The 20,828-nt window shown below is 42.6% G+C and overlaps 1 protein-coding gene across 9 annotated transcripts in view; it reads left to right on the top strand.

Annotated features, from left to right (window-relative positions):
• Nucleotides 1-20,828, top strand: part of PCDH15 (protocadherin related 15) — an 886,705-nt gene that overhangs the window by 824,026 nt on the left and 41,851 nt on the right. For all 9 annotated transcript variants that reach the window (XM_077350402.1, XM_077350403.1, XM_077350405.1 and 6 more), the window contains 2 exons: nucleotides 5,958-6,173; nucleotides 10,068-10,156. In XM_077350402.1, coding sequence (XP_077206517.1) covers nucleotides 5,958-6,173; nucleotides 10,068-10,156 — 305 coding nt within the window. The remainder of the gene's footprint in view (nucleotides 1-5,957; nucleotides 6,174-10,067; nucleotides 10,157-20,828) is intronic.

Here is a 20,828-nt window from a genome sequence, read left to right as displayed (position 1 = left end):
TTCTGTAGCTCACCAGTTTAAACCTTAATGACCTTAACTATAGCTAACTATAGCTAACTTAATGACCTTAACTATAGCGAATGCTCAGCAGATTTTATTATTACGCAGGCTTTGAAACTAGCAATAATTTACAAAGAAAATCCTTGAAAATTAAACTTACCTTGCTCACAATAAGTGTTTCCTCATGAGTTAAAAGAGGGTCACACAGTTTGTTTGCAATGTGAAGCATGTGGTATTTCAAGGATATTCTTCTCTGTATAATTGGTGACATTCAGCATCTTTGCTGGCCAGAGAGCTGCTGCTGGCATATGATCACAATTTGGGACATGTCCCATGGCCATGATGAACATGAATCATGTGAAATCAGCTATGTATGTTCCACTTTGGGTTCCTTGCACAGTCAGTTGTATATATCGATCGATAGAATTCATCATTTTGGTACATGTTCATTGTTTACAGGGTTCAACCATATTTCTCTGGCAAAAATGTGAGCATCTGCAAAGCCTACCTGTAATTTGCAATCTCAGCAGATGGGTAGTTTTCACATCCCTGTTTGAAACCAACATGTTAAGAGATTGGGACTAGGCTTGTGCGATTCGGCCGCTTCAGCAACCATTCCCTCCGGGCACAGCCAGTGCCACACCGTGTTGGGGGGAGAGCGGTGCCGGCAGCGGCGTGACAGCGGGAGCAACCACACAGGCACGGAATTCCGTGCCTGCGTGGTTGCGCCCGCTGTCACGCCACTGCCAGGACCGCCCTCCCCCCCCCCACAGCATGGTGCTAGCTGCACCCAGAGGGAATGGCCGCCGAAGCGGCCAAATCGCACAAGCTTAATTGGGACTGTTCTGTGGGTGAAAAATACCACACAGCTGCTTGAACATATGAATTTTGCCTTGGTGTCAGAACTATTAGTGGTGTTTAGGATGCTCTGATAGAAGAAAAAATATGCAGAAATACATCCCCCCGCCCCTGATAGAATCCTAAGTCATTTCTGGCTTCTAAGTTGACAGCCCAATGATTTGTTACTGATTGATTGTGTGTTTGTATAAACTGTGTTAATATATTAGTTATTATTCTTTAGAACCCTTTGGTTAGTGGTGCCTATCTTCAATGAATGTGGTTAACCTAATTACAGTAACCAATATCTCAGGCTCCCCTTTATCCAATTTGGTATGTTTAGTAGTAAAGGTAAAGGTATCCCCTGTGCAAGCACTGGGTCATATCTGACCCTTGGGGTGACGCCCCCTAGCGTTTTCATGGCAGACTCAATACAGGGTGGTTTGCCAGTGCCTTCCCCAGTCATTACCGATGTTTAGTAGTAGACAGCCTCATTTTTTCACCTGATTGTAAGGGACTTGGATTCAAGTGGGTACTCATGTTGGCTTAAAGCAGGGGTAGTCAAACTACGCCCCTCCAGATGTCCATGGACTACAATTCCCGTTAACCCCTGCCAGCAAACACATTGAAATTGTAGTCTATGGACATCTGGAGGGCCACAGTTTGACTACTCCTGGCTTAAAGCAACAGAATAAAGTTTGATTCCAGTGACGCCATGCCACCAGACTCACTTTATTTTAATGAACCTAGAAAGGTATAACTTGGCTTAAGTTAGCACTATAGATCTAAGAACAGATACTAAGAACAGATACACTGTACTTAGGGCCCTAGATGCAGTCCAGAGAACCCTGTGCTGAGGGCCTTCCCTTTGTTATCTAGGAAGAGTGAGGTTCCCATGCTGTGTAAGAGTTGTAAGTTCTCCTCAATTCCTGCATGTTTCATAATCAGTTTGGATAAAGAACAATGGAAGGTCTGGAGAAAGGGCTTCCATTGATTCTGTTTTGCTGAACAGAAACAGTTCCCTGTAAACATGCATGCTTCTCCAATAGGTCAAATAGCACCTCTGCTTGGACCATTTTAGGCTAAAAAAATGATGCAGGTGAGAAGACTGAAGCCTGTTGCCCCAGTTCAAATAGAGGAAAGAGCATGCAGGAATTGGACTGAACATACAATTTATGACTGACTGTTACACATCAGCATGCCTTGAAGTGGGGCACCTGCATAGCATTGCCAGGTGCTGCCACACTGTCAGCAGGGGTGTGGGTGCGCTCTGGGAGCTCCCCCCCCCCAGTTACTCAAACCCAGAAGAGTGTCCTGCATGCTGATGTCACACAGTAGTGATGTAAGCATGTTAGAGATGTTGGGAGGCTATGTTCTGTAGTAAAAAATCAGCCTCAAACCATAGAATTTTGCCCAAACTCCGGAATGTCACCTCCTGACAGCCCCAGTGTACTGATATCACTTCCAGGTAATGTCAGGATGTTCTTCCTGGTCATGATTGGTGAGTGGGAAGGGGAAGTCCAGGTGCTAGGATCACAGCAAAACAGCTGTTGAAGGGGATTTCCCTCCACTTTCTGAAATCCCCAAAGTGGAGGGAGCAATACCAAAGCAATGATTCCCCTGACCCCAGCAGGCACCTGATATCCCTACATCTGCAGAGTCCACAGCTTCTGTCAAGGTTCCCTATCATTGACCCCTGCCCATACGCTTCCATTGCCTCTTGCCCGCATAGCGTTCCCTTACTCACTTGTTTGGAAGTGCTCCATCTCCTGTGCTCCTAACTACGTGGGTAGCCCAGCACTGCCAGCAGAGAGAGTGCAGACAGTGAGGGAGGGGGAGTCTGTGCCCTGTCTGCCCAGAGCCCATCAAAACCTGAAACTGGCCCTTCCCCGGACTCAGCCCTGTATACATTCATCATGTGTGTCAGCCATTGAGACTCCGTACTCCATAAAAAGCAAGAATTTCCCTTTGTGGAACGACAAAGTAATTGTGTGCCTATGTTTTGAGAAATCATCTGATCTCCACACTAAATTTAAAAGCAAATTTTAAACATGACTCAGACCGAGTAAATGTTTGCACCCACAGAGATAAAATTGTGCCTAATTGTGGTGGAATTTAATCTGGTTTGGGCACTAACAATATAAATATTTCTCAGTGTTCATTCATATCAGAATTGTGCAAACATCTGCACATTGGTATCTGCCACACAGAAGAAAATATATACCGCTATTAGGATTAGCTCTGTCTTTTTCTCTGACAGGCATATCACAACTCTTGAGGTCTCATATATCTTCCTTTAATGAAGTGACAAAAATATTTACCTTCATGACAAATCTCAGGGATAATAAGCATCCTCTCTTTGTATTAAAAGAGGTCTTTGCATTTTATGTCACTGGCAGAGCACTGGCCCTCTCTGGTGGTCTTGAGACAGCAGAACAAGATGCTATATATTAAGGCTTGACAGACTAAGTACATGAGAACAACAAATTAATAGAATAGTTGAAATGGTTGATAGATCTCTTGATGGTTCTCAGAGGGGGTGGGGCCAGGTCCCTAGACTTTAATTAAGTACCAGCCAGTTTTCCAAAATTCTTGCTTAGCAGTTTAATCTATTTTTGCACCGACATTTCAGAATCAATTAATAACGTATACACACAATATATATATTACTGGCAGAAAGCAGTGAAGACCAGAAATGACCACTCCCAAAGGTTAAAGTGGGAAGTCCCGAAGCAAGATTACAGCTGAGTATCAAGTTGACAAAAGTAATGACTACTGAGGAATCATACAACTTTAAGGCTGACAATGAAAACATTGAAGTTGTTAAAGATTTTCTATTCCTTGGCTCCATAATCCATCAAAAGGGAACCTGAAACCAAGAAATCAGAAGGAGATTGAGTATAGTTCACACTGTAATATAACCAATTACTTTGTATGAGCATGAAAGGTCGACAAGGAAGGATATTGATTAATTTGAAACGTGGCACTGGAGAAGAGTTTTACAGGCATCACGAAGAACAAAAAAGACAAAGTATGTTCTAGATCAAATAAAGCCTGAACTCACTGCAGATGCTGAGGCGACCAAACTGAAGCTACCATCCTTGGGTGACACTAGAGCAAAGGTTGGGTCCAGTGCCACCATTAAGGCAACAACAAAGTTTGCACAATTCTGAAAGGAATGAATGCTGAGAAATATTCCCCTTCCTGACCCTTCATATGTGCTGAGGAATTCTGTTTCACTGTATCTGAAGAGGTGCTGTACACACGAAAGCTTACACTTCGAGTAAAACTTTGTTCATCCAACTTTGTTCTACTGCTCCAGACCAACATGGCTACCCACCTCAATCTTTGGTCACATTAGGGAAAGGCAATAATACTAGGAAAAATTGAAGTCACCAGGAAAAGAGAAAGACCCAACAGGAGATGGATGGTCTCAGTAAAGGAGGCCTCAGCTCTCAGTTTGCAATACCTGAGCAAGGCTATTAACAGTAGGCTATTTTAGAGGCTATTAATTTATAGGACTGCTATGTCAGAAGCAATATGATGGCACTTAACACACACACAAAATGCATAATATAAGCTATTAAAAATAACAAACTTGTGCAATCCAGTGGAGACAAAAACATTTCTAAACATATCAGGTGGAGGGCTTCATAATAGCTGTGGGCATGATCCTTCTAGCCAAAGCTAAGCACTTTGATGACCTGCTAATTTCAGTGGGAGGAATTTAAATACATACTTAACTACTCCCATGAAATCAATGAGACTTAACAAATCTTAGCTGGCTGGGACATACCCCAAGGGAAGCTAGTGGATGATGCCCAATGTTTCTGGTGCTTCTGCCTTTGAAACCATGTTCTTTTAATGTAGGTATTAATCAAAACGGACATTATATACCTATGCAGTATTTTCTACTTATTGGTGACTTCAAAGTTCTACTTTTCTTTGGAAAATATTCCACTCTGAACATTAATTTCTGAAGTTACAAATGCAATCTTTAGGGGAATTTAACAACCATATTGTCGACTAGGTAGTGTTTAGCTTGGGTCAAGTCTGCATGGGGCTTTTTATCCACTCCCAGCCTAAATAAATCCCTCCTGTCTGTACTGAATTTGATCTCCATGTTGATTTTAGGCACTTTAAATTTTCTCTCTACTACATTCAGTGGTGACCCTACCTTTCCTCTGCGATATCCAGGAGTGGATATAAGCATCAATATTTTTTTAAACTGCCACCAGTAGATCTCTGCTTTTTGCAAATTAACTTATTGCTCCATACCTGCAATGCTGACATAGCAAAACAGTCTTCCCTGATTGGCCAGGACATCAGTTCAAAGACTTCCTGGTTCCCGGTTGCAAGGCTTCCCTCCCTGTTTTAAAGTTACTGCACTCCAGAAGCCCGCACTTCTCTCAGCAGAGATTTGTCTCATTCTCTGAGATGCTGCTGTTGGCTGAGGAGTCAAAAGAGAGGAAATAAAGCACTATTGCCAGCTGGACTTCACCTGGCCCACCCCCTCGCTAGTTCTGGAAAAGTAGTTCAGCTTCGTGACCATAGCTCCCCTTCCCCTCCCCCTTCCCCTCCAAGCTTCCCCAATCAAGTGCAGAAGGCTTTCTGTTTCAATTCGGGGGGGGGGGGGCAGGAAGGAGAAAGACCTGGGCTCAAATTGATCTGAATTCAGCAGGATTGACAATGGGGGAGGGGGGAGTGCAGAACCAAACCTAGTTAAAATCTCAAGGTGACTTGGTTGTTGTGGTTTCCTAGGCTATGTGGTTGTGATCTGGTAGTTTTAGTCCCTGACATCTTCAGAGATAGGGCATGGCAAGATGGGAATCTTTGCATGCCAAAGTGTGGAGTGGGCATTTTATTTACTTTGTGAGGGTGTGTGTGCAATGAATCACATTCCTATTTCCTCTGGGAGTCTCCCAGGGGATGGAGTGGAACTAGGAAGCATTTTTCCTGTGTCTGGATGGAGTTAATTAGTAAATCCATTAGTAAAGGTCTTACCTGGAAATCCCACAACAACCAGTTGACTCCATCCATGAAAGCCTTTGAAAATTCAAGGTGAATTCTTCTCGATATCCATTTTTCCTCTCATGTTTTTGTTTTGTTTCACCCATCAGGCTACTGATATAGATACTGGCAACTACAGCGCTATGCAGTATAGACTCATCATCCCACCGATCAAGGATGGCAAGGAGGGCTTTGTGATTGAGCCCTACACAGGCATCATCAAGACTGCCATGCTCTTCAAAAACATGAGGCGGTCTTATTTCAAATTTCAGGTCATTGCAACTGACAACTATGGGAAAGGGTTGAGCAACAAATCAGATGTGTTGGTAAGTACGAATGAAGAAGTACATATTGCCTCATTACAAGGATGTGAGGGTGAGGGATGCTTCTTTGAGAAGCTGGTGCTTCCTGCAATGCTTCTTGCAATAACTGAATGCATTAGATAGGACTGCAAATGGAGTCATTCCTGTGGAGATTATAATTTATTAAAGGAACCATGGATACTGACCCTCATGTCTCTGATGCCTATCTGGGACTGCAAGCATAATGTATATCATGCCTTGGAAGTTCACAACATGTCGCTGTGAAGCTGCATTCTTAAGAAGCCATAAATCTACTAAGCGGTGGACCCACTGACAAATTACTGCCTCTTATAAGCTCCCCTGCCCTGAGATCTGTGAGTTGCAGAAAATGCACGAATGGTCTTGTGTCACACTGCTTTGGAAGAAGCAGAAGCCACTGCCTCCAATATGAGACCCAGGAATGGTATCCTCCAGGAAGGATTTGAGGTTCTCCTGCAATTATAGTCCATCTCCAGACTGCAGAGATCAGTTCCCCTGGATAAAATGGATGCTTTGGAGCATCAATTCTATGGCATTGCACCAAATGTGTAGAACTACATGAGGAATATCGGGGGGGGGGGAGTTCACAGAATGCTTCAGCAGTGGAAATGACTCCCTAAGGAGGTGGTGACTCCCCCTCACTGGCAGTCTTCAAGCAGCGGCTGTACTTATCCTGGGTGCTTCAGGCTGATCCAGCATTGAACAGGGGGTTGGACTAGAAGGTCTGTATGGCCCCTTCCATCTCTTATGATTTTGTGATTCTAAATGGAGCCCCCCGGGCTCCACCCCAAATCTCTAGGACTTTCCCAACCTGGAGTTGGCCACCATACTGCCTCCCTCACCCCAACCCTTTCTACAGGTTAGGGAGATCTTGGCAGTCATAATGAGATCTTTCTTCCCAATTTCTCAGTCATGTGCAGAGGACTTAGGGGAGAATGTCTCGTGCCATTTCTGTTCTTGCTGTGCAGCCTAATTGGAGGCAGTAACTCTGCATGAAGTGGGAGAGGCAAGGTCCCTCTACTCCTACAGAAAACATGTACCAGTTGATCTTCCCTGGGAGCTTTCAAAGAATAGATTGCCCAGTCAGAGTGTAAGGGCAAAAGGCCTTCCATGTGCAATAGCCCTGGTGGACTCACCCCCAGCAAACCTCATATTGTCATCTCCATTTCACTGGCAAATGGGAGTAAAGCTATTTTTCTTCTTCTTTTACTCCTTCTTCCTGGAATTGCATAGTGCGTAAGGAGAGTATAAAAATGTACATTAACATCTATCCACCTAGAGCCCCTAAATCCAGATCAGATTGAGAAAGGAACAAATATGCTGCCTTCCATAAAGTGTGATATTGCATCCTCTCATATAATCTCCAGTCATTATGGGCTTTAAAGGCAGAGATGGTGAATATTTCTTGTGCTGCTTCTCTTTCTTCCAGAGCGCAGGGAACATTGCACACATCCTTGCTACTCTGCCAAGTTTTCTGCAGCTGCTGTAGGAGTCAAAGAAGGAAAATATTTGGTAGCCTCTATGCATAATCATTAGCAAGCACAGCCAACATTTGTAGATCCCTGGGCGTTCAACGTTGTGGGTCAGAAGTTGTACTGGCCTGCTGTAGGCACTGGCTTAATCACTTTGAGCTGAGAAGAATGTTTTCTGCAAGCTGCCTGATTAGGGATCAGCGTGGGGCAATCACCGGGGTGGTGCTTTGGATGTGAAAGACCCACAGTCAAATCCCAGCTCAGCTAGTCCTCCATAGGTTTGAGCTTAATGAGATACACAGAAAAGCTTTTGTGCACTCCAAGTTGGCAGCAATATGGTTATTAATAATTGGCATTGGTACTTTGCTAGTTCTCATTTTATTTTATTTGGTTTATTCCACAGGGGGACGGGTTTGGGTTGAAGCTTTGTAGAAACATGGTGCTGCTTAATTCCAAGCACTTTCACCTTGTCCTCAGTGTTGCTTACAACACGGATCACAGTTCAATGCTTTAGTACACTCTGAAATATGCAATTGGCTTCACTACTGTAAAGTTCATAGGAGTCCAGGCATAGGCATGGTGGGTGTGCAGAACATTTGCCAGAGAAAATACAAGAAAATGGGATGCTGTGCTGACAGAATTCCATGTGGTCATTGGAAACTGTGCATTTAAATTAGAGTCAATGTATCATAACACATGTCTGTTCTCATTAATATCAAATAAATAGGATTAGAAAATTTCACAGTATTTCACATGAATAATTTGATTATCATGATCACCTGACCTAGCCACTGCGATCCATGCAATGGTGACTTCTGTAATTCATGCTGCACAGGAATATCCTTGTAAATGCTCAAGAAACATCAGACTGGTCCAGAACACAGCCACCTGGGTTCTTACTGGGTCCCAGTGGAGAGCACACATTACACCTGTGTACTCTCAACTGCACTGGCTCCAGATTGAAGATGGAATCATATTCAAGGTTTCAAAGTCATAAACAGTCTGGGACTCCTGCATCTATGGGATTGTCTCCCACTATGCCCTCAAAAGATCCTGAAGATAATAAAAATATGTTTAGAGTCCCCAATTCCCAAAAAGTAAAACTGGCTCAACTAGGGCTGGGGCTTTTTCAGCCCTGTCTGCAGCCTGGTAGACCACTCTGCCTAGAGAGATCAGGACCCTCCAGGACCTTAAAATGGCCCTGAAACAGAAAGAGCTGTTCCACCAGGCCTATGGTTAAGTCAGGAGTATAACATGAAAATGCTGGCCTCCCAGTTTGAGAACTCAGCTGCCCACAAATGGACATCTAACCTCTTGGAAGATTTGTAATGATAAAATAGGTGGTATTAGTATAATTTTAAAACCTATTTAATTTGTCAATCTGTTTGTATATGTATTATTTGTATTGCTTTATCTGATGATGCTTACCCTGAGCTAACCAAGGACAGGATATCAAAATGATAATAATAATAATAATTATTATTATTATTAATATGGAGCGAGGTGTTAATTTCCTGTAGGAGGATTCAAGAGTCCCTAGGAGTTCTTAATCCTGCATGCTGTATATGTATGGATACATTTCAACATTCCTTTCTCATTCTACCTCCTCCTGTTACTACACAGCATCTATCCTTTACTCTGCACTTCTGGCTGGCGTAACTAGCATTCATTGTGCTTTAAAGCAAATTAAAATGCATTGTTTTAATTGAACACAGGGATTAAGAAACTCCTGTTCAGAAACAAATGGAAATTCAAATGGTTTCCTTTTGACTAAATCATGCCGATATGTGTATCAGTTCTATTCAAAGGATGTTCAGAACAACAGCAAAGAAAAATAATGGAAGGAAATATGGAAGGAGATGAAAAATAGATACTAATTAGTAGTGGAGAAAGAACTGCAGCATTTGCATAGCAAAATTGTCCTCTGTTGGTTGAAATGACTTATTTCTTTGTTAACCACTGGCTGATTTAAATAACCTTTTGTTATTTGGGGGTTCTTCTTTTATTCACACGTGAACACACAAGCCATTCCAACTATGTCAGATATATGGGATTCCTTGATGATGCAGTAGTTTTCCCCTATGGTTATAAATAAGAGCTTGTAGGCCAGAAACAGTACAACCATAAGCAGTGTGATGTTCAACTAATTTCATTGAAGCTAATGGACTTACAAGGGAATAAGTCTGCTTAAGATCACACTGTGGTTTTAATGAGAAAGCCATTGTAGCTATTACATTACTCATGCCCCTGGTTTTTATGCATAGTAAGCAGACCCGGCCCTTGCTATTCAATAGCGTCTACCACTGAGGATTTGAGAAACTTCATAGGAGATCAAAGTACTGTCATTCTTATTCTGAGGTAATGTGTGTTTTGAAGGCTGAAGCAGATTTTGGTTTTCTGTTTCCAGGTCTCCGTTGTCAACCAGTTGGACATGCAGGTCATTGTCTCAAATGTCCCTCCCACCCTTGTGGAACAAAGCAAAGATCAACTGATAGGGTAATGAATGTGTTCATTATGTAAACCTCTCCTATACATATTCATATCTAACAAATGTGGCTAGTTGTCAGAAGCCATTTACAATTTAAGATTTTGTTTTGTCTTGCCTTGAAATGCCAATATTTATTTGGTTTAAATATTTTGAGCCTACTTTTTCGATGCCAAGTCCCCCAAAATGGCTTCCAAAAACAAACCATCATGACTTAATCATCAAAAATCCCAAATTCAATTGAAAAATCCATTTAAAGTTGTCATTTCAAGGTAGAAAAAAAGCTAACAGAGTACTCTCAAATGGAGAGCAACATCAATGTACAGATGAAACAACAAGGCATTAGCCATCTTCCAGAATCTTAAGAGGAGCCATAACTAGAGACACTTTTCTGTCTGTCAAGCAAATAATCAATTACATTGTAATGAATGTGTATTACCTCAATGTAGTTGACTTTTTATGATCCCAGACATAGTGTAAAAGAAATTACACTATAGTACACAATAAATAGTATGACGTTAAAAGGGAAAGGTTGCCGTTAATATTTTTCTTCATTTCCTTAACCACTGCACCAGCGATGGCTTCTGATCTGGAGAGCCACGTTCAATTGCCCACTCCTCCACATGCAGCCAGCCAGGTGACCTTATACTGATACTGATTATACCAATGGAAGTATGCAGTCCTGTTTAAAAAAGGACTAGGTTTTCATGATTTATTTCTATGTCAGGAAGTGTTTTACTCATTCTTCAGCAAAGCAACGATAAATTAGTCTAAGTAGAGGGAAATTACTTCAGGTAATGTCTCTGGTAGGTTTAAGGTGGAGTACTGTTTAGTTTATTTACTATAAGAATATTGAAAGTGGAGATCATAACCCACTGATTAAGAATGGGGAATTAAGATTCCCCAGTGGTTAAGAATGGCAGCCTCTAATCTGGAGAGCCAGGTTTAATTCCACTCCTCCACATGTAGCTGACTGGGTGACCTTGGGCTAGTCACAGTTCTCACAGCTCTCATAGCCTCACCTACCTGACACGGTGTCTGTTGTGGAGAGGAAAGGAAGGTGATTATAAGCTGTTTGGGTAATGTGTAATGAAATGCAGCGTATAAAACCCAACTCCTCTTCTTCATCATCATATAGATTTCTTAGGCAGGCTGTATCCAGTTTTAGAAGAAGAGTTGGGATTTATACACCCACATCTCACTGCCTTAAGGAATCTCAAAGCAGCTGAGCCACTGAGCACTGTTAGCAATGGTGCGAATGGTACCGTGGGAGCAGACAGGCACGTTCGATGTCTGTCCTTCCTTTCCAGACCTGGACAGCTCACCAGCCTGGCCCAAGGCAAGCCCCTGAGGCACAGACGTCTCTTCTGAGACTCACTTTCTCTCAGTGATCCTGGCTAAGTACAAACCATGCCCCCCCCCTTTCATAGGTAGGAGAAGGGGAGTTTCAGGATTTAGGGGGGAAAGTTTTCCTGCCTTTCCCGTCAGAACTGGCCTTTTATAAAACAAACTTTAAGCCAGATACATTGTTTTCCAGATGTGATAGGTTTACATTGTATTGTCTAACAGTGGTCCCCAACCTTTTTATCACCAGGGACCGGTCAATGCTTGACAATCTTACTGAGGCCCGGGGAGGGGTAGTCTTTTGCAAAGGGATGTCGCCACCGTGGCCTGAGCCCCTGCTCTGCTTGCTTTCCCGCTGGCACCCCTGACTTTCTGCCACCCACTGGGGGTCGCTGCCAGCATCAGCTGCACAGTGCCATGCCAAGGGGGAGCCCCAGCCAAGGTGGCTACCAAAGGTGAGCCGGTGGCAGAGTGACAGGGCAGCCCCAGAGGCAGCAGCTGGGGAGGAGGACGAGGAGGAACCACGGCCCAGTACCGACTGATCCACGGACCGGTACCAGTCCCCGGACCTGGGGCTGGGGACAGCTGGTTTAATATATCACTTAAGTAGCTTAGCAGTTGATTCTAAGGTACTGAATATGTATATGAAATTTAAAGGTTACCAAACAAGAAGGATTGCCTGGCGATTCAGAGTATTTCTGTGTGCTCTTCCAGTCCTAACAACACAAGTACAGTTTTAGCTGTGCCCACTTAATTGTCTGGTCTCTGGAAAAGAACTTTGAAGTGGCTGAGGAAAAGTCTTCAAGCTCTGTCATCAATAAATAACAGGAAACATGCCCCAATCAGTCCATCTATATTCTGATTAGATTTTGCTGTCTGCACATAGTCCTGCCTGTCCTTTTCAGTAACTGTAATATTATGTCCCTACCTGCTTTTTAATGAAATGGAAACCACAACACAGTAATCCAGCTGTGAGGTGGGATGGAAAGAAATCGCTATGCTATGATGTGTACCTTTAAAATAATGTGAGCCTGAACTTGACAAGGGCTACAGTACAAGATGGGTAGGGGAGCCCATTACCTCAAAAGATTTGTGTGTGGAGTGAATACTGCTCTGACAATTTATCTGTGCTGCTATCCTCCTCCCTTTTTATTGCTGCTTTTTTTTCTGGGCGGTAAGGTAGAGAAGCTGGCATTTTCCAAAGCTGTAAAATAAACACAGGAGGAAAACTGAACGTTCTGTAAATCTTTATTAACAGTCAAAGAGGTCAGTAGTTGTTTGTGACAATCCCTTAGCCTGTCAGAAATCAAAATGCACTAGCACTGAATGCATTGCCCCAGGGCAGTAGAGATATCACATTATCCATCGTATAAAATATGGACTTCTGAGTGCTTAAGATTTACAGCATTCTTTAACACCAAAAAAACCTGAGGGATGATATGCAGGTTATATGCACAACAAATGAGCCGTAAAAAGAACCGTAGCCCACAGAATGGCCCTTTTGAGAAAGATCCAAACTTGTATGCATACAGCAACCTATGCCACATAGTCATAACCTTGCTTAAGAATTTAGAAGAGAACTGTACATTGGGAAGGGGAATGTAAGGAAGGAGGACTAAGTCCAGTTCTCTGTACTGAATAGCAGTGCTGAGTATGTTACCAAGGTCACATGGATGCAGCCCCAACTGCTAGGCAGAGCTGGAGAATCATTGCTCAGTTGTTTGAGTTTGAAGGTCCTCTCCCTGGCCAGTTCTGCCTTGTAATAGGAGCCATGGATGAGCTCTTCCGAAGTCACTCTGTTCCTATACAATGTTGTTAAGGAAAATTAGCAGAGCTGGAGAGAAAAGTCAGCTGGGTTTAGCAGTGCAACATGTCTCTCTTTTCTGACTGTGGTGTGTGGGTGCTTATAAACTAATTGTGGAGGGTCGGCAGAATTAAATTTCTAGTTGCCACTGATGGCTTGGTGGTTGTGTTTGTGAAGGCCAGTCAATATGTTAGGGTCTTCATCTTGGTTGTTTGGCCTTAATAAAATGAATTGTCTAATACAACAAAAAATTAACCATAGGTAATTGCATGTTTGTGCAATGTGTAGATTGGTTGTTCATTCATGTGTTTGTGCTTGGCCATACATAAGCAAGACACATGTTTTCCTGTTCTGGACTGGCTTTCCCTTTTTTACCCAATGTGTCCCTAATATTTTGCTGACAAAAATTGCAGATATAGACCATTTCAACATTAGAGAGTTAAATTAGATTTTTTGCTGTGACTTCTAGCTATGTTGCTGTTCTCAGAGATTTACAATATCTATCCTCAAATAAAGAATTAATATCTTTAAATCCTTACCCACCAAATATATGCTCAGTCCTGATCCTCCCTCGGGACTCCAACATCCTAGGCAGCATGGTGAAGATCTCGAGGCAAATCTCAATATACTGCGTTAGGGCTTTGTTAGATCTATTACAGTAATCTCTCAGCAAATTTCAGTTTTCAGTGCTTAAAAAAGATCTTTCTCTATAATGAAACATTAATACTCACATTGGGTTTTGTGATTTTCTTAGAATGAATTAATGACAATGGCTGTGTTGGAATCAGGGTCAAAACGGCCATGGGGACTGGAATCCTTATGCTAGGTTTCATGTATTCGCACTCCCCCAGATAGTGAAATTTCATTCATAGAATGAGCTGGAGATAGCATTCTATTCACTTCCTCACCCCCAGTCTACAGCTGCCAATGACATGGAGGGAGGAGCTGGGGGACATCTCATGCCCTCGTTGGTTTACAATATGTATAACCCACCTTTCTGCCCTTATCAGGGCCACTGAGGCAGCTTACAGATTTTAAATATATATATAATAAATACGCATCTTAAAAAGCATTAAAACGAAACAAAAAGAGGCCATTAAAGCAATTAAGCCCCAAATTAAAATACACATACCCCCAAATTACCATTAAAGCATGGGGCAAGAAAGAGGGATCCTTGATGGAATGCCAGTCAAAGCAGAATAGTCTAAAGCTATTGGCAGAAGATGGTAAAAGGAGGGAACGGATATGTCTCTCTGGGGAGAAAATTGGTCTACGTGATGCCTTCATGCTGCTGACTCCACGGCATGGGAAATTCTCTAAGAAGCTGCCAGTCATCATGTAGACCAGCAGCATGGAGGCATCCCGTAGACCAATTTTTAAAAAGTGCTTATCTTCAGTTTTGCACACCTCTCTGATCATAGCCACGAACATTTTCAAAAACATAGTAGATAATAACATAATACTTTCCCACCAGCTTTCCATGTTGTGTGTTTTTCATGAATCATTGTTATAGTTGTTTTAAGGGTTAAATACTAGTAGATACCAGTCAAAGAGCTGTCCCATTCATATGTACATTTCTAAACTATGTTAATGCTTTTCCTTATTCCTTTCCATCTGGATTGATTGCATCAACAGAAACTTGCTAGACTGGTTGAGGGTGTATGAGGATTTTGATCTCTTTGTTGAAGGTGGCCTTACACATTTTTTCTTTAGTTGTTAGCTTCATAAACAACAAACACAGTGTACATTTGTAGGTGCAATGGCTTTTGTGAAATAGCCAATTAAAAACGCTCTCTTGCTTAGTTAGGGAACAGGGCAACTTTGGTGGAAGCCTTTTTTGTTATGATCACTATATGGATATAAAACCTATGAAGTTAAGATGCAGTTACTGCTCATGATCCAGATTACAAAGCCCTCATGTTTGCTGGGGGCAACAAGAGGATTTTGCATAACAGTGGCAGGCACAGACAGCTTTAGCCTCTCCCTGCTGCTGTTTTTGCTTCCTGTAATGAGCTGTTGTTTAAAAGGTAAAGGTATACCTTGTGCAAGCACCAAGTCATGTCTGCTCCTTGGGGTGACGCCCTCCAGCGTTTTCTTGGCAGACTTAATACAGGGTGGCCTTGCCATTCCCTTCCCCAGTCATTACCGATTGTACCCCCCAGCAAGCTGGGTAATTTACTGACCTCGGAAGGATGGAAGGCTGAGTCAACTTTGAGCCGGCTGCTGGGATCAAACTCCCAACTTCATGGACATTGCTTCAGACAGCATTTCTGCTGCTTACCACTCTGTGCCACAAGAGGCTCCTGAGCTGTTGTTTACTCCGTAGTAAAAATGTTACATGGTGCAATTGACATGGTTGCACAAGTGTTGATTTCAGCTTCCATTCAGAGGCAAGTAGCATGTTTTCTGGGCATGGCTCCCCCCCCCACTTCATTATCTCCCACCGTGAGCAAAAGAGACTCATTTCTAGTCTAGTATGCCTGCATATTAGTAAGGTTTCCTTGCAATAGGTGCATGGACTCCAGATGCCTGTCAAGGCCTGAATTCTACCACAGTTCAGAGCATATCTCTCTTCTGTCCACTCTGCTAGAGAGAGAGCAAGCAATTGAGAGCAGCAAAGAAGAAAGTTGGAGAGAAACTCAACCTGCAGGTAGCCTAATTGAATTTCATTATTTGTTTCTTGCACTCTGCCATCCTTGTTGCTGTTTTTGACATGTGGACTGAGCAAGGGAGCCAGCACCAGGAGGCCTCACTACTTTGGTACCATAAGGTCTGTCATGGCAGCAGAAGGCAGAGAGTTATCTAAGCTGTTCTGAAGGATATGAAGCCAAGTCCTAGCAAGGCCCACTTTGCAATCAATTATTGTGATGTGTATCATAGTGAATAGCCAGGGAGACTCAAAAGAAGGGATGAACCTTCTGGCATGTAGCTAAGGGGGCCTCTATATGCTTTTCCACCTATAAACTGACACCAAAAGGCATCCAGAAGCTGTAGATGAAATGGATAGAGTTGACCTTGAATGCTTTATTGTGAACATATGATCCATTCTTCCCAGATATCCTCAGGAAGCAATCGTGGTCATCCTATTGACTTTCCCCAGTACTTGTTCTTCTGTTCCAAGGTATAGGATGCACCTGACAGATGCAACTACTATACTGGACAGCATAGGGAGTTCTCAGCAGTAGCAGCATCTTCAACCACAACTATATTGCCAGCCTTCAATCCTTTATAGGGCTATTTTGGCCTTTGAGGGAGGACTCATTAGTGCCAGGTCTGGCAGCAACTTTCCGCCAAGTGACTTCTATGGTTCACCCAGACCTAGCTACTTGCTACTGTTCAACAGCAGCTACAACATGGAAGTGAGAGAAGTTTAGTGATAAGAATTCCAGACTAGAATCTTGGAGACCCAGGTTCAAATCCCTACTCTGTCATGGAAGCTTACTGGGAGAACTTGGGTCAGTTACATATTCTCAGCCTCATCTACAGGGTCATTGTGAGGATAAAATGGAGAATATTATGTCAGCTAGTTTGTGTCCTATTGTGGAGAAATGTAGGGTGTAAATGAAATAATTAGCAAATGTAGCTAAAGTTGGGGGGGTTGGATAAAAGACCGGTTGCTTGGTGGGTGGGAAGGAAAGAAGAAAAGAAAGGTGAGGTGATGTGGGCTGCCAGGAGGAGGGGGATAGAGGCATGTACAGATATGCCAAGGAGAGAATGCCAAAGGGAGGAAAGGAAGGAAAACTGAAGATGGGAGTGACGTAGATAAAGGCAGGCTGGTGGGAAAGACTGAAAGAAGCAGGAAAATGGAAGAAGCTATAGGAACTTTCAGAGAAACCAAAGAGAAAAAAGTGCTATCGAGGATGATCTAGGGCCAAGGGACCAAGCCCTATGAAGATAGGTTGAGGGAATGTTCAGCCTGGAGAAAAGGAGGTTGAGAGAGGATATGATAGCCCTTTTTAAGTATTTGAAAGGTTGTCACTTGGAGGAGGGCAGGATGCTGTTTCCGTTGGCTGCAGAGGAAAGGACATGCAGTAATGGGTTTAAACTACAACGATATAGGCTAGATATCAGGAAAAAAATTTCACAGTCAGAGTAGTTCAGCAGTGGAATAGGCTGCCTAAGGAGGTGGTGAGCTCCCCCTCACTGGTAGTCTTCAAGAAAAGGTTGGATACACACTTTTCTTGGATGCTTTAGGATGCTTTGGGCTGATCCTGCGTTGAGCAGGGGGTTGGACTAGATGGCCTGTATGGCCCCTTCCAACTCTATGATTCTGTGATTCTATGATTCTATAAGTCCTTTTAGGTCCCCCACTTGTATGTCTCCAATTTCATGTCTTTGTCCTACCTTGCTCCACCCTACTATACGAGTAAATCCACTGTAGAAACAAATTATAGAGCCTCAAAATAAAGCTATTTTATATAACAGTTCTGAGAATCAAAAAAAAACCTTAGGACCAAAACCTTGTCTGCTAGAACTCTAGCACCCTGGAAAATTTACTGTAACAGGAGCATCCCTGCTTTAAATATTGAGTTTCCTCCACGAGAGTGGAGTAGTTTTCTGAAGGGGCGGGCAAAATGCCTTTCTAGAATAACTCTCCATGGTTGTTCTTTTAAGCGTAAAGGCGGAAGAAGGAGGGAGCCCAGGAAGGAGATAAGCAACGTGTGTCTTGCAAGCACAGTGGCTGTGGCTCCGAAAGCTTCTTTCCTGACTGCAGAATGAGGGCTTTTGATATAAAGTCATAAGCAATAGCAGCATGCAGAAAATGATCTCCTGGAAAGCACCGCCATGCAAAAGCCGTGCAAAACGAGTGGAAACATCTTCAATGCAATTCAAGGGCAGCCAGTTTACCTACATTAATTCTAATTCTCTGCTAGTGAATGAGGCACCCCAGTCTGAAGGTTTATATTCTCAGGATTGATGGAAGATAGCTAAGCACTGTTTGGCTAATCTGCCAAGTAAATGGGCTCAACACCATGTTGTGTTTTGTACACAGGAGAATATATCTTTGCTTTCTGCTCAAGGAGAGAATACTTCCTTTAGACATGAATTATTCTAGCCTGTGTGTCATAACAACTGATACTTAAGCCAGTTACTAGATTGGATGATCTCTAAAATCATTCCCTGCGTTTTTTTGAAATGGTGCTTAAATTCAAGCATAGATGCTTTGTCAGATATGCTGGAAATAGTGCATCCATAGTTAGCAAAGTGTAATTACAGCATTTCTATAGCATTTTCAATGTGTATTGCCTTAGTAATCCTACAATCTTCTAAATCATTTTAGCTCTGTTTCTTCTCTCATCTCTACTCTTTCTGGCTGACTTTGTTTCTCACACTTTTACCCCAAACTTTTCCCATCTTGTAACTCATGGTAATGTGTGTAGCGTTCCTGGCTGGGAATTGATTGGCCCCAAATCTGTTTCAGTAAAGTTGCTCTCCAAACACCTGCTCTCCAAACATGCCCTGGAGCCTTCAATGGAAACCACAAGCAAGACTTTCCTTCAATATTATTACCCCCGTATAACAGAGGATGGAATGGGTAGTTCAGGCAGAGACTACAAAGCAGTGGCTCTCTCAAGCCAAGACCTCTCAAGGGGGTTGTTCATGACCGATGAGAAATTTACCCATGTGCTCAGTCACTATGCAACAGTAGATCCCAGAAGCTATATAAACAAGTTTGCAGTAATATGATCTAGGCAATTTTGCAAAGTAAAGTTTGCACTGTGAGCCCCCCCCCCAAAAAAAACAAAAAACAAAACACTGAATGCTTGCGTTTCAAACCCTGGCTATTGATATCTTCCTTCTTAAGGCTGAACTATTTAAGCCAATTCAGGTATTTCAGTTTACAAAATTATTATTATCATTATCATTATCATTATCATTATTAAATTTTTAGACCGCCTTTCTCCAAATAGGTCTCAGAGCGGTTTACAACATAAACAGTTAAAACACAATAAAATCCCCATAAAAACCCCAATTAACATCAACAACAAGTCACATATAACATATAAGCGGCAGTGGTCACAATTCTAATCATATTTACGCAAGTTCAGCCTGGATAGCACTGGAATAATGATAGCACTGGAATAATTGTTCCCATTCCTTTAATGCAGTGGTCCCCAACCCCTGGTCCGGGGACTGATACCAGTCCGTGAATCAGTCAGTACCGGGCCGCAGCTCCTGCTCCTCATCCTCCCCAACTGCTGCCTCGGGGGCTGCCCTGTCACTCTGCCGCCAGTTCACCTTTGGTTCTCCCTGGTGGCTGCCATGACTGGAGCTCCCTCTCAGCATGGCATTGCGTAGCTGCTGCTGGCAGCACCCCTCAGCACGTGGTGGGAAGTCAGGGGCGCCGGTGGGAAAGCAAGTGGAGAAGGGGCTCAGGTGGTGGTGGCAATGTCCCTCGGCAAAAGACTACCCCCCCACTGGGCCTCAATAAAATTGTCAAGCATTGAGCGGTCCCTGATAATAAAAAGGTTGGGGACCACTGGCTTTAATGCACTGAGACCATTGGAGGATAGGAGACCATGTGCATTGGTTGAGGTCCTTGGAGAAAGGGTAGGGTGCAAAGGAAACAGATGGTTATATATATCATACTGATTTTAAAATGTTCGATTGGGATATTATTTTCATTAATTTTTGCATTCCTAAATAGCAGATCAAGCCGTTTGATCCATTATAACAACATTTGAGGTTCATGCTGCCAAGGCTATGACTGCTGTAAATCTCTTTTTCATTAAAATGCACCATGCAGCAAACACCCACGGAGGTGCTCGTCTATTGTCTAGAATGAATTTGTATAGGTTTTTGCTAACCGCTTACGCTAGTCAAGTTTTAGAGAAAATGGTATAGAAGCAGTCCAGTCAGAAACCCATTGATTTGTTTGTTGACATTTTTTCTTTATTGAAACTTTTGTTCATAGGATAATGGATAATATCTGTGAACTCCTTTAACACAATCAAATTAAATTCAGAGAATAGCATGTCATATCAGAGGTGCATATTGGCATCAGCTAAATGATATCCAGTCAGTGGAGTAGGAGACAAATAATGGTTCGTTACCAGTCAAATTTTTCACTCAGTTTCGCCTTACTCCTTTCCCATTCCATTTATTTATTTTTATTAAGGAATCAAAGACTGTCCAGTGATGTTTCTTTTTGTTAGTTTGTTGTTGTTAGTCAACAGGTACTCTCTCTCCTTTTGAATGATAAAACTTGTTTAATAGAACCATGTACGCACATACATACACAAATCCATCAGTGGATTTTTGATGTGTTTTTTTTTAATTTATTTTTATTATTAAACTTATACCCTGCCCCTCTCGACATGTTGGCTCAGAGTGGCTTACAATTATTAACTGTGTTTCATATGCCCTGATACATTGTGTATTGTTGAAGTTACATAGCTTAAGGGATCTTTATGCCAGTTTCTGTATACTGCATGTAGTTTAATCTTGTTTATTGGCCAGTAGTAAGGCTTCAGTTTGACACTTCAGGTTTTTCCACTAGTGTAAACCTTATTTTTATTCCTTAGTAGGCCTAA

This window comes from Paroedura picta, chromosome 8 (genome assembly GCF_049243985.1).
Source record: "Paroedura picta isolate Pp20150507F chromosome 8, Ppicta_v3.0, whole genome shotgun sequence".
In the NCBI taxonomy this organism is placed as follows: domain Eukaryota; kingdom Metazoa; phylum Chordata; class Lepidosauria; order Squamata; family Gekkonidae; genus Paroedura; species Paroedura picta.
Note: the sequence above shows the minus strand (reverse complement) of the source record. Positions and strands in the feature narration are given on the sequence as shown.